Raw genomic sequence first — 14,234 nt, 5'->3', positions numbered from 1 at the left:
CTCGTAATGAATCATGAGCTTCTGGCTCCAACACGTCCCTAATCAAGACCAATGTGAACCTCTCTAGTCTTGATGAATTGCGACTCATGCCTTTACACACAGCATTTCTTGCAGATTATCTCTTTAGAGGCACATGTCTCTTCCTTCTTTGACTCTCTGTACTATATAATACATAGGGACAGCTTATAGCAATAGTCTGTAAGAAGTAAAGTTCAGGCTACTAGCTGGATTTGAGGAATATGTTTGCATTTGGTTGATGTTCTGTCATTGGGATGCATTGATGAATTTTATTTTTGGAGAATTTCTGAGAAAAACAGTTGAATCAATTCTCCCATTATATTCCATGGAACAATATGTAGACAAAATGACAAAATAAGCCAAATCCAGACAGAACACAAGACTTATTTAATCATATTTTTATCATATGTCCATAAACCGTATTGTGCATACCTCACAGTATTCATAATAAACCAACTTTCCCATACCAGAATAATACGGGGGGAAAAAAGAGGATAAAGCAAGTAGTAATCAATTCAATAAAATATATTTTTAATAAGAAATATTTTAAAAAAGCCTGCAGCTTGTATAGACGTACCTGGTGACAGATCAAATTTAGCTGTCCTAGAACTTATGGTATGTAACCTATGAGCAGGAAAAAGAAGAAGGAATAATATAATCAGCTGCCAAAATGAGAAGGAAACTGAACAGCAATACAAATTAGCAGCAGTGGACGCATAGAAGCAAAAAAGCAAAAAAAAATTATTTTTTATGCTGAAATAGCTTTAAAACACCTTGCAATAGATATTAACAGCATTTTTAGACATGGCATGATCTTTTTGAGGGGATAACACATTTAAAGGTGATATCCGAGACTTTAAAATAAAAAGGCATGTAGTTGCTAACAGAGGCAACTACCTGACTGTTATACCCGGCGCCGGTCATTGACCGCTCCTGCCAGAGATTCAGCTGCTCCTTGTCTCTTCCTGTTGAAAGGGCAGGAATACTGGTGTCATGCTGATTAATATCCGGCTACCCCCAGTGTCATGCTGAGTGTCAGCTGTCTCTCCGCAGCCTAATTGGGGGAAGCCGGATATCAATCAGCATGACACAAATGGTTCCGCCCTTTCAACAGGAAGAGAAACTGGCGCAATTTTTTTTAAGTGCTGGGTATACCCATTTAATGACAAATACAGGCAAATTCTTTAGGCTGAATCACTACTATTCTATATTACAGCTCTGCAATGGTCACTTGGAGCTGAGCTACTATATCAGACACAAACCACAGACAAATAAAGTAAAGTAGTGTTTGTTTTTTTTAAACTTACACAACCACTTTACAGATCAACAGCACTTAACAGATATCTGCCAGCAGGTTTGAAATCTGACAACAACATGAGGTAGGGGCAGAGACCCTGACTCCAATAATGTGTCCTTAGTTTACTAGGTGCACCAGATATAATAAAATCACAGCATTTTTCTCTGCAGACTTAGCAGAGCTGAGATGTTGAGCTCTGTATAACTCACCCCACATCACTGATTAGCAGCTTTCTGCATGGTTGGACAAGCAGGCACAAAGCCAGTTGTCTTTAGTGATAATCTTCTGCTGATAAAACACTGATTGTATTAAAACAGCAAAATAGAGTGCAGTAAGTGACACATCGCTGTAATCAGTGTCTCTCCCCCTCTTGGTATTCTCAGACTACATAGCAAAAAACCTTGTGATAGATTCTCATTAACTAGCCCTTTCTAGGACTTTTAGCTGTCAGTAACCAACTAATCAGAATGTCATAACACATTTATTTATTTTACTTGCTTTTATAGCACTTTAAATTTCCACAGCAGTTTACATGCATCATCATCACTGTCCTGACTGGAGCTCACAATCTAAATTCCTTATCAGTATGTCTTTGAGGAGTTGGAGGAAAGCCACACAACACAGGGAGAGAATACGACCTCCATGGAAATATTACAATATCTTCTATTATCCGATAGATCTGAGGTTATGTGTGCACATCGAGCAGATTTCCCTGCTGCAAAAATCAGAGGGGTTGGCAGGAAATCAGTTGTGAAATACATGCGTTTTTGTGTGTATACCGTCTTTTTGAACTATAAGACACACCTTTTTTCCCCCAAATTTGGGAGGAAGATTGGACAACCCAACCTCCAAGCTCGGAGCCCGCAGCATGAGCCCACACTTGCCGCCAGCTTCCTGCAGTAGGGACCCTGCCTCCTGTGAGGACAGCTACCATAAGTTCAGATTACAAGATGGACCCCTGTTTTATTAAAAATTATATTTTTACTTATTTTCCAACACAAAATTTGAGTAGCACCTTACAGTCCGTAAAATACAGTGTTTGATGTTTTCTTTTTCTTGGGTCTTAATCCAATCATTTACATGAATGAAAAATGATGCAAAAAGTCTCTGAAATAATTGACATGCTGCAATTTTGAAAAAAAAAACACTTGAAGGTTCAAATCTGCAAATATTATTCACTTTGCTGTTACTTTAAAACATGTTATTTTTCTGTGCAAACATGCGAGGCAAGAACGCAATGTGTGAACCGGCCCCAATGTGGAAACACCTCCTTAATGATGACAGCCATCCCTTTTCCATAAGAATGAATGTAAAGCTGTAACATCATCACTACATTGATAAGAAATCTGACTAAATTGTTTTTGTACTATTGAAGGATGTCAGTTTGATTTTATAAATGGCCGTATGAAATCGGAGGATGTGTAAGATTTTCTTTTTTAACTATACTCTAACAACATTACTCAAAAGTAGTTACTTTCCTTCTAATAATATGAAATGCAACACAAAAAATATGGAAAAATGAATTTGCAATTCTTCATTCCATATAATTCTATCGAACATTGTGTTGCTTTATTTTTGTAGCTCTCTTAATCCTATATTGATGCGTACAATATATTAAGTTACTTATGCTTTCCTATTACAGCTATGGTTTCCCGTGTGATTATGTCAACTTTCCTTATTATATCTGGTCTCTGCATGTTGACTGAGAAGACTCATGGGAGTTTCCTTCATTTTTTCTCGCACAGTGATGCTTGTAATATGCAGGTACTATAGACAATATTTTTATTTCTAATTATTTTGAGATGTAGGCTAGAATGATTGAGTATTAATATGTGCTTTAAAGAGCTGATTACTTATGCCTCAATTGGCTACAGAAGTCCTGCTTGTTATGTGGTCCACATATTCCCATGTTAAACAAATGAATATGCTAATCCACAAACAGGGTTTTGTTACGGATTTGGGGCAACTAAACCACAACTGATCTATGAAAAAAATAACATGATGCAGATTTAAAATCTACACTGCATGTCCATTTATGTGCTGAACTTTTTTTTAATGTAAATTGCATTTGTTAAATGAAACCTGTCAGCAGGATTGTGCTTGGTAACCTACAGACAGTCAGGCCGGTGCCATTATACTGATTAACCTTGGTTGATGAAATCCGTCTTGTGGTTGCTGTTAAATCTTTTATTTGAAGTTCCTGTGGGGGGGGGGGGTCTTCATGTGGTGCTCTGCTCACATATTCAACTGTATGGCTTATAACACGTCATTGATCCTTCAGTGACCTGCTCCCTATTTTACATAATGAATATTTCATATATTTAAATTAAAAAAAAATCATCTTCCAGGGAGGCGGCGGCAGCATCTGTATTGCAGCATGATCACATCTATAATGTTATCAACCAAGAAACAGATGATACAAGGTCAAACGCAGTATCATATGAACATATAAACTTTATTGAAAATTACTAAAAGTAAATGCATGGAGGTGATACAGATCATGGCGCCACAGCGAAACACGCTGCAACAGAACGCCAGAGGCGCGTACACAGGGATGCCAGTCCTCAATGCATAAGATACATATGATACATATTATTCTAAGGTATAATCCAAAAAAACAAAGTAAAACGTACAAAAAATACATAAAAAATAAACAAAACTAACTAAATATAGCAATATGTGACATAATTACTATGTAGTAGGCACTGAACTGCTAGCAGGAACGTACTAGAAATAATCACAGACCTTGCGCAGAGGTACACCTGATATATTAACCGTGTACCATATGAGCACCCATATTGGGTATAGGATCACTGTCACATAATGTGGCAGTGAAATACAACGCTACCGGTCTATAATGTACACAGATACCGCCGCAGAAAAGTACCCACCGCAAGAGGACTGGAACTCCCGTGGACGCGCCTCCGCCCCAACGCGTGTTTCGGTAATAGACCTTCGTCAGGGGGCATGCGTTGTATTTCACTGCCACATTATGTGCCTACTACATAGTGATTATGTCACATATTGCTATATTTAGTTAGTTTTGTTTATTTTTTATGTATTTTTTGTACGTTTTACTTTGTTTTTTTGGATTATACCTTAGAATAATATGTATCATATGTATCTTATGCATTGAGGACTGGCAACCCTGTGTACGCGCCTCTGGCGTTCTGTTGCAGCGTGTTTCGCTGTGGCGCCTGTTGTGAATTCTGTGGCTGAATTCACTCCTGTGGTCACAAGTGGTACTGCAGCTTCTGAGCTTCCTCCCTCAGGTGTTCTGGTGAGCTCGTTAACTGCTTCATTACTTAACTCCGCCTGATGCTGCTATCCTTGCTCCTTGTCAATGTTTCAGTGTTGGATCTGAGCTTCTCCTGATTGTTCCTGTGACCTGCTGCTCTGTATAGCTAAGTGCTTTTTGCTTTTTTGTTGTTTTTTTTCTGTCCAGCTTGTCTTTTGTTTTGCTGGAAGCTCTGAGACGCAAAGGGTGTACCGCCGTGCCGTTAGTTCGGCACGGTGGTTTTTTTTTGCCCCTTTGCGTGGTTTTGCTTTAGGGTTTTTTGTAGACTGCAAAGTTCGCTTTACTGTCCTCGCTCTGTCCTAGAATATCGGGCCCCACTTTGCTGAATCTATTTCATCCCTACGTTTTGTCTTTTCATCTTACTCACAGTCATTATATGTGGGGGGCTGCCTTTTCCTTTGGGGAATTTCTCTGGGGCAAGTCAGGCCTATTTTTCTATCTTCAGGCTAGCTAGTTTCTTAGGCTGTGCCGAGTTTCCTAGGTAGTTGTTAGGCGCAATCCACAGCCGCTTTTAGTTGTGTTTAGGATAGGATCAGGTGTGCAGTCTACAGAGTTTCCACGTCTCAGAGCTCGTTCTTGTATTTTTGGGTATTTGTCAGATCACTGTGTGCGCTCTGATCGCTAAGCACACTGTGTTTCTGGATTGCCTTCATTACACCTGTCATTAGCAAACATAACAGTACAAGGAGCCAAACTAATGATTCTCAATAGAGGGAAAGAAAAAGTTCTGACATCATTTTTTTTTTTTTTTTTTCTGCTCTGTGTTCACTTTTTTTTTTTCCCCTAGACATTTGGGTGATTCTGGACACAGGTGTGGACATGGATATTCAGGGTCTGTGCTCTTCAATGGATAATCTCGTTATAAATGTACAAAAAATTCAAGATACTATTGATCAGAAATCTATGTTAGAACCAAGAATTCCTATTCCTGATTTGTTTTTTGGAGATAGAACTAAGTTTCTAAGTTTCAAAAATAATTGTAAGCTATTTCTGGCCTTGAAACCTCATTCTTCTGGTAATCCTATTCAACAGGTTTTGATTATTATTTCTTTTTTGCGCGGCGACCCTCAAGACTGGGCATTTTCTCTTGCGCCAGGAGACCCTGCATTGAGTAGTGTCGATGCGTTTTTCCTGGCGCTCGGATTGCTGTACGATGAGCCTAATTCAGTGGATCAGGCTGAGAAAAATTTGCTGGCTTTGTGCCAGGGTCAGGATGATATAGAAGTATATTGTCAGAAATTTAGGAAATGGTCAGTACTCACTCAGTGGAATGAATCTGCGCTGGCAGCTTTGTTCAGAAAGGGTCTCTCTGAGGCTCTTAAGGATGTCATGGTGGGATTTCCTATGCCTGCTGGTTTGAATGAGTCTTTGTCTTTGGCCATTCAGATCGGTCGATGCTTGCGCGAGCGTAAATCTGTGCACCATTTGGCGGTACTGCCTGAGGTTAAACCTGAGCCTATGCAGTGCGATAGGACTATGACTAGAGTTGAACGGCAGGAATACAGACGTCTGAATGGTCTGTGTTTCTACTGTGGTGATTCCACTCATGCTATTTCTGATTGTCCTAAGGGCGCTAAGCGGTCCGCTAGGTCTGCCGTCATTGGTACTGTACAGTCCAAATTCCTTCTGTCCATTACCTTGATATGCTCTTTGTCGTCGTTTTCTGTCATGGCGTTTGTGGATTCGGGCGCTGCCCTGAATCTGATGGATTTGGATTATGCTAAACGTTGTGGGTTTTTCTTGGAGCCTTTGCGGTGTCCTATTCCATTGAGAGGAATTGATGCTACACCTTTGGCCAAGAATAAACCTCAGTACTGGGCTCAGCTGACCATGTGCATGGCTCCTGCACATCAGGAAGTTATTCGCTTTCTGGTGTTGCATAATCTGCATGATGTGGTCGTGTTGGGGTTGCCATGGCTACAAACCCATAATCCAGTATTGGATTGGAATTCCATGTCGGTATCCAGCTGGGGTTGTCAGGGGGTACATGGTGATGTTCCATTTTTGTCGATTTCGTCATCCACCCCTTCTGAGGTCCCAGAGTTCTTGTCTGATTATCAGGATGTATTTGAAGAGCCCAAGTCCGATGCTCTACCTCCGCATAAGGATTGTGATTGTGCTATCAATTTGATTCCTGGTAGTAAATTCCCTAAAGGTCGATTATTTAATTTATCCGTGCCCGAACACGCCGCTATGCGCAGTTATGTGAAGGAATCCCTGGAGAAGGGACATATTCGCCCATCGTCATCACCACTGGGAGCAGGGTTCTTCTTTGTAGCCAAGAAGGATGGTTCGCTGAGACCGTGTATTGATTACCGCCTTCTTAATAAGATCACTGTTAAATTTCAGTATCCCTTGCCATTGTTATCTGACTTGTTTGCTCGGATTAAGGGGGCTAGTTGGTTCACTAAGATAGATCTTCGTGGTGCGTATAATCTGGTGAGAATCAGGCAAGGAGATGAATGGAAAACTGCATTCAATACGCCCGAGGGTCATTTTGAGTATCTAGTGATGCCGTTCGGACTTGCCAATGCTCCATCTGTGTTTCAGTCTTTTATGCATGACATCTTCCGTGAGTATCTGGATAAATTCCTGATTGTTTACTTGGATGACATTTTGATCTTCTCAGATGATTGGGAGTCTCATGTGAAGCAGGTCAGAATGGTTTTTCAGGTCCTGCGTGCTAACTCTTTGTTTGTGAAGGGATCAAAGTGTCTCTTCGGTGTGCAGAAAGTTTCATTTTTGGGGTTCATCTTTACCCCTTCTACTATCGAGATGGATCCAGTTAAGGTCCAAGCCATCCAGGATTGGATTCAGCCGACATCTCTGAAAAGTCTGCAAAAGTTCCTGGGCTTTGCTAATTTTTATCGTCGCTTCATCTGTAATTTTTCTAGCATTGCCAAACCATTGACCGATTTGACCAAGAAGGGTGCTGATTTGGTTAATTGGTCTTCTGCTGCTGTGGAAGCTTTTCAGGAGTTGAAGCGTCGTTTTTGTTCTGCCCCTGTGTTGTGTCAGCCAGTTGTTTCTCTTCCGTTCCAGGTCGAGGTTGATGCTTCTGAGATTGGAGCAGGGGCGGTTTTGTCACAGAGAGGTTCTGATTGCTCAGTGATGAAACCATGTGCTTTCTTTTCCAGGAAGTTTTCGCCCGCTGAGCGTAATTATGATGTGGGCAATCGAGAGTTGCTGGCCATGAAGTGGGCATTCGAGGAGTGGCGTCATTGGCTTGAAGGAGCTAAGCATCGCGTGGTGGTATTGACTGATCATAAGAACTTGACTTATCTCGAGTCTGCCAAGCGCTTGAATCCTAGACAGGCCCGTTGGTCGTTATTTTTTGCCCGCTTCGACTTTGTGATTTCGTACCTTCCGGGCTCTAAAAATGTGAAGGCGGATGCTCTGTCTAGGAGTTTTGTGCCCGACTCTCCGGGTTTATCTGAGCCAGCGGGTATCCTCAAGGAAGGAGTCATTGTATCTGCCATCTCCCCTGATTTGCGGCGGGTGCTGCAAAAATTTCAGGCGAATAAACCTGATCGTTGTCCAGCAGAGAAACTGTTCGTCCCTGATAGGTGGACTAATAAACTTATCTCTGAACTTCATTGTTCGGTGTTGGCTGGTCATCCTGGAATCTTTGGTACCAGAGAGTTAGTGGCTAGATCCTTCTGGTGGCCATCTCTGTCACGGGATGTACGTACTTTTGTGCAGTCCTGTGGGATTTGTGCTAGGGCTAAGCCCTGCTGTTCTCGTGCCAGTGGGTTGCTTTTGCCCTTGCCGGTCCCAAAGAGGCCTTGGACACATATTTCGATGGATTTCATTTCTGACCTTCCCGTTTCTCAAAAGATGTCAGTCATTTGGGTGGTCTGTGATCGCTTTTCTAAAATGGTCCATCTGGTGCCCTTGGCTAAATTGCCTTCCTCCTCTGATTTGGTACCTTTGTTCTTTCAGCATGTGGTTCGGTTGCATGGCATTCCTGAGAATATTGTTTCTGACAGAGGTTCCCAGTTTGTTTCAAGGTTCTGGCGAGCCTTTTTTGGTAGGATGGGCATTGACCTATCCTTTTCCTCGGCTTTCCATCCTCAGACTAATGGCCAGACCGAACGAACCAATCAGACCTTGGAAACATATCTGAGATGTTTTGTTTCTGCAGACCAGGATGATTGGGTGTCCTTTTTGCCGTTGGCTGAGTTCGCCCTTAATAATCGGGCCAGCTCGGCTACCTTGGTTTCTCCATTTTTTTGCAATTCTGGGTTCCATCCTCGTTTCTCTTCAGGACAGGTTGAGTCTTCGGACTGTCCTGGTGTGGATTCTGTGGTGGATAGGTTGCAGCAGATCTGGACTCAGGTAGTGGACAATTTGATCTTGTCCCAGGAGAAAGCTCAACTTTTCGCTAATCGCAGACGCCGTGTGGGTCCCCGACTTCGTGTTGGGGATCTGGTTTGGTTATCTTCTCGTCATATTCCTATGAAGGTTTCCTCTCCTAAATTTAAACCTCGTTTTATTGGTCCGTATAGGATTTCTGAGGTTCTCAATCCTGTGTCTTTTCGTTTGACCCTCCCAGACTCCTTTTCCATACATAATGTATTCCATAGGTCGTTGTTGCGGAGATACGTGGCACCTATGGTTCCATCTGTTGAGCCTCCTGCCCCGGTTTTGGTGGAGGGGGAATTGGAGTATATTGTGGAGAAGATTTTGGATTCTCGTGTTTCTAGACGGAAACTCCAGTATCTGGTTAAATGGAAGGGTTATGCTCAGGAAGATAATTCCTGGGTTTTTGCCTCTGATGTTCATGCTTCCGATCTTGTTCGTGCCTTTCATGCGGCTCATCCTGGTCGGCCTGGGGGCTCTGGTGAGGGTTCGGTGACCCCTCCTCAAGGGGGGGGTACTGTTGTGAATTCTGTGGCTGAATTCACTCCTGTGGTCACAAGTGGTACTGCAGCTTCTGAGCTTCCTCCCTCAGGTGTTCTGGTGAGCTCGTTAACTGCTTCATTACTTAACTCCGCCTGATGCTGGTATCCTTGCTCCTTGTCAATGTTTCAGTGTTGGATCTGAGCTTCTCCTGATTGTTCCTGTGACCTGCTGCTCTTTATAGCTAAGTGCTTTTTGCTTTTTTGTTGCTTTTTTTCTGTCCAGCTTGTCTTTTGTTTTGCTGGAAGCTCTGAGACGCAAAGGGTGTACCGCCGTGCCGTTAGTTCGGCACGGTGGTTTTTTTTTGCCCCTTTGCGTGGTTTTGCTTTAGGGTTTTTTGTAGACTGCAAAGTTCGCTTTACTGTCCTCGCTCTGTCCTAGAATATCGGGCCCCACTTTGCTGAATCTATTTCATCCCTACGTTTTGTCTTTTCATCTTACTCACAGTCATTATATGTGGGGGGCTGCCTTTTCCTTTGGGGAATTTCTCTGGGGCAAGTCAGGCCTATTTTTCTATCTTCAGGCTAGCTAGTTTCTTAGGCTGTGCCGAGTTGCCTAGGTAGTTGTTAGGCGCAATCCACAGCCGCTTTTAGTTGTGTTTAGGATAGGATCAGGTGTGCAGTCTACAGAGTTTCCACGTCTCAGAGCTCGTTCTTGTATTTTTGGGTATTTGTCAGATCACTGTGTGCGCTCTGATCGCTAAGCACACTGTGTTTCTGGATTGCCTTCATTACACCTGTCATTAGCAAACATAACAGGCGCCATGATCTGTATCACCTCCATGCATTTACTTTTAGTAATTTTCAATAAAGTTTATATGTTCATATGATACTGCATTTGACCTTGTATCATCTGTTTCTTGGTTGATAATATGTATTTTGATGATAGGTCGGTAGGTCCTTCTTAGACTAATGGTACAGATTTCTGCAATAATTATTGTTACCATGTTAGTTGGCTATATCTTTTGCACATCTATAATGTGTATTTATTTATTTTTTGATGGTATACATTAATTCATAAACAAACCATTAGTCTGAAAATGGCGCCAGCAGGATCTGCACAGTAGCATCTATCGGCGATCCGATAGATGCTACTGTGCAGCCTCCAGAGACGACATGTTGCTAGAGAAAAAATTGCCTCCACTTTCCCCTTTAATGTGCTTTGATCCCTAAATAAACAGATCTTGTGAGCTTTTGCAGATGTACAGATACTACCGTAACATTGAATGCTTGAGCTCTGTTCTCATGTATCGTCTACAACTGCAATACAATTCTCTATTCTTACTTTGCTAAATGGGATTTTATTGTTTTTCTTTACTGTTGAATAAAAAGTATCGTAATATTATCTAAATATTGCTAACTCAGGATTTTGTGTTTTAATCTACCCTTTTGAGAAAGGGTGGACCATGCAAGAAATTTTTACAACAAAGATCAGAAGGAGCTGAGCTACGAAATGTAGGAGGGCTGCAAGAAGATGTTTTAAAGGTACAAAGTATTACTTGTTTTACTCTTTTTTATCATATAGATATATTATTACTATTTCCATTGAAAAATTGTTTCTTGCCTAGCAAATCTACCTGAGTAATTTGGGGTGGGGAGCTTACCTTATCTTTTGGACTGCTGGTGAATCTTTTGTGTTAGGCTATGTTAACACGATGAGCTTTTGATGTTGCTGATTTTTTGCACCTATTAAGTAAAATAAATTACTTGAATTTTTTCAAAATGTAAAAACTTTACAAAAACTCATCGTAGGAACGTAGCCTTTGGTAGAATAACAGTTATCAGGACTGATTTAATCAGTAACATGAATTACAGATTGGCAAAACATGCATCAGTTAAGCAAGATATGTCACTGCCAGAATGTTCTCATGCCACTTAGTATATTGGAAAGGTATGAGAAAAATATATAGACCTCCCTTGAAAATTGACAATGAATATCTTGGTCTGTCAACAAATGTCCAATGATCAGCTTTAGGCCACATTCACATGTTCAGTATTTGGTCAGTATTTTATATCAGTATTTATAAACCAAAACCAAGAGTCGAAAAATCAGAGGAAAGTATAATAGAAACACGTCACAATGTCTGTATTTATCACCCACTCCTGGTTTTAGCTTACAAACACTGATGTAAAATTCTGACCATGTTCACTGAACATTTGAACGTGGTCTTACTGTGATCCATAGCTAAGTATCATGCATCTGTGACATGTTTGCTTGTAATCAGTGTGTGTGCATAAAAGCTGAGTGAGTTTCTGGGATCCAGACAGACTCTTGCATCTTTTATCCAGCCACTGATGTTTCTGGATTGTGAGTCATGGGGAAAGCAAAAGAATTGTCAACGGATCTATGGGAAAAGGTAGTTGAACTGTATTAAACAGGAAAGGGATACAAAAAGATATCCAAGGAATTGATAATGCCAGTCAGCAGCATTCAAACTGTGATTAACAAATGGAAAATCAGGGGCTCTGTGAAAACAAAACCACAGTCAGGTAGACCAACAAAAATGTCATCCACAACTGCCAGGAAAAATAGTTCAGGATGCAAAGAAAAACCCACAAATAACATCAGCTGAAATACAGGACTCTCTGAAAACTAGCGGTGCGGCTGTTTCAAGATGCACAATAAGGAGGCACTTGAAGAAAAATGGGCTGCATGGTCGAGTCGCCAGAAGAAAGCCATTACTGCGCAAATGCCACAAAGTATCTCGCCTGCAATACACAAAACAGCACAGAGACGAGCCTCAAAACGTCTGGAACAAGGTAATTTGGAGTGATGAGACCAAAATTTAACTTTTTGGTCACAACCATAAACGTTACGTTTGGAGAGAGGTGAACAAGGCCTATGATGAAAGGAACACCATTCCTACTATAAAGCACAGAGGTGGATCGCTGATGTTTTGGGGATGTGTGGGCTACAAAAGCACATGAAACTTGGTCAAAGTTGAAGGAAAGATGAATTCAGCATGTTATCAGCAAATACTGGATGCAAATTTGCACTTCTCAGCCCAGAAGCTGCGCATGGGACGTACTTAGATGTTCCAACATGACAACAATCCAAAACACAAGGGCAAGTCAACCTGTCATTGGCTACAGCAGAACAAAGTGAAGGTTCTGGAATGGCCATCTCAGTCCCCTGACCTCAATATCATTCAGCCACTCTGGGGAGATCTCAAGCGCGCAGTTCATGCTAGATGGCCCAGGAATTTACAGGAACTGGATGCTTTTTCCTAAGAAGAGTGAGCAGCTTTACCATCTGAGAAATTAAAGAATCTCATCCACAACTACCACAAAAGACTTCAAGCTGTCATTAATGTTAGACGGGGCAATACATGGTATTAAGAAATGGGGTATGTGAACTTTTCATCAGGGTCATATGGATGTTGTGGGTTGTCATCGTTATTTAAAATAAAAAACAGTAGATTCTCTGAAAAAAGGCCAAGAAAGCAAAAATTCTGCTGGGGTATTTAAACTTTTGAGCACAACTGTATATGAAAAATTATGCGACCAATGAACAACCTATTTGAAAACCCTGCTGAACACATAGAGGCCTGTTTAGGGCTTACAACACTGAATTTTACCCAAAAAGAAAGGAGGTTGTTCTATCAATTTTGTTTGTCATGTAAATCAAATGTGAACTGCTCTAGAGTATATATTGGTCATATATTCAGTATACATAATGGGTCTTATCATTCTTTCATGCATCAAAGCAAGTAATGCTCATTTCCTTTATTCACAGCTAAAAGCTCCCGTGGAAATTGAAGTTAGATTGGACTCACAACAAATAGAAAATTATCGAAACACTGTTGAGGACATCTTTGGAAGTGAACCACAAAAGTCCTAAGATGCCATGAAGGTGCTTGACTCTTTGTAAAAGAAAGTATATTCATAAAATTGCTATCATTATGGCTATGCAACATAAATACATATGCTAACATAAAATGTGCATAAAAGTGCTAAAATCTTTTAGATGTATTGAATAAATAAAAAATTCCTCAGTTCTGTTTTCTCAGCATAAAATGACTGGGACGTGTTGTGTTAATCTATCTGAAAATGTTCAGCATTACCCTGTAGAGACTAATTCTGTTTCCATGACAATATGAATGCTTTACTATCGTCGGTGAGGTGTGGCAGCATGATCAGAACATGGAGGTAAACAAAATAAATCATTCCTGCAGAAGGAGAATGAAAGCACTGCAGCTTATCCTACATTATTAAAGAACACATGCTATTAATCTATGGCCCATCATTTTGTTAGCAACACGTTGGACCTCATTTATCTAAACTGTCCAAGTGAAAACATGGACTTGGTACCTGTAGCAACCAATCAAAGTGTAGCTTTATTTTTATAGAGCAGCTTAACAAGTGAAAGATGAATACTCAGCTACTATGGGCAATAAAACCAGATACATTAGAACCCGTGTATGTTCCTATGTTTAGTTTAGAAAGCAATAAACTACTAAGTCTTAGAATTGATTCTCCATGAATGGATCCGCGCACCCCAAAATCATTTTTTCATTTCATTCAATGGCACATATTGTTAGGTGTCGAGCTCCCACCGCTGCACAGGGGGAATCTCGAACCATGTCCGCTGCGGTTTCCCATTCTCCTCCAGCTGCAGTGGAACCTGCTCAGCGGAGACGTCTGTCCCAGCATGTGGCTCAAGCTGATACTGTACGACTGGTTACTGCTGCCTTTCCAGGCTCTGCCTTTTCCTGCCTTT

General features: G+C 41.1%; 1 protein-coding gene across 1 annotated transcript in view; it reads left to right on the top strand.

Annotated features, from left to right (window-relative positions):
• The window catches only part of MLN (motilin), a 42,707-nt gene extending 29,233 nt beyond the window's left edge, over positions 1 to 13,474 (top strand). The window contains exons 2-4 of the mRNA XM_069760130.1: positions 2,958 to 3,079; positions 10,913 to 10,999; positions 13,251 to 13,474. Coding sequence (XP_069616231.1) covers positions 2,960 to 3,079; positions 10,913 to 10,999; positions 13,251 to 13,355 — 312 coding nt within the window. The 5' untranslated portion in view covers positions 2,958 to 2,959 and the 3' untranslated portion in view covers positions 13,356 to 13,474. The remainder of the gene's footprint in view (positions 1 to 2,957; positions 3,080 to 10,912; positions 11,000 to 13,250) is intronic.
• The last annotated feature ends 760 nt before the right edge of the window (positions 13,475 to 14,234 follow it).

The sequence above is a fragment of the Ranitomeya imitator genome, chromosome 3 (assembly GCF_032444005.1).
Source record: "Ranitomeya imitator isolate aRanImi1 chromosome 3, aRanImi1.pri, whole genome shotgun sequence".
NCBI classification, from domain to species: Eukaryota; Metazoa; Chordata; class Amphibia; order Anura; family Dendrobatidae; genus Ranitomeya; species Ranitomeya imitator.
Note: the sequence above shows the minus strand (reverse complement) of the source record. Positions and strands in the feature narration are given on the sequence as shown.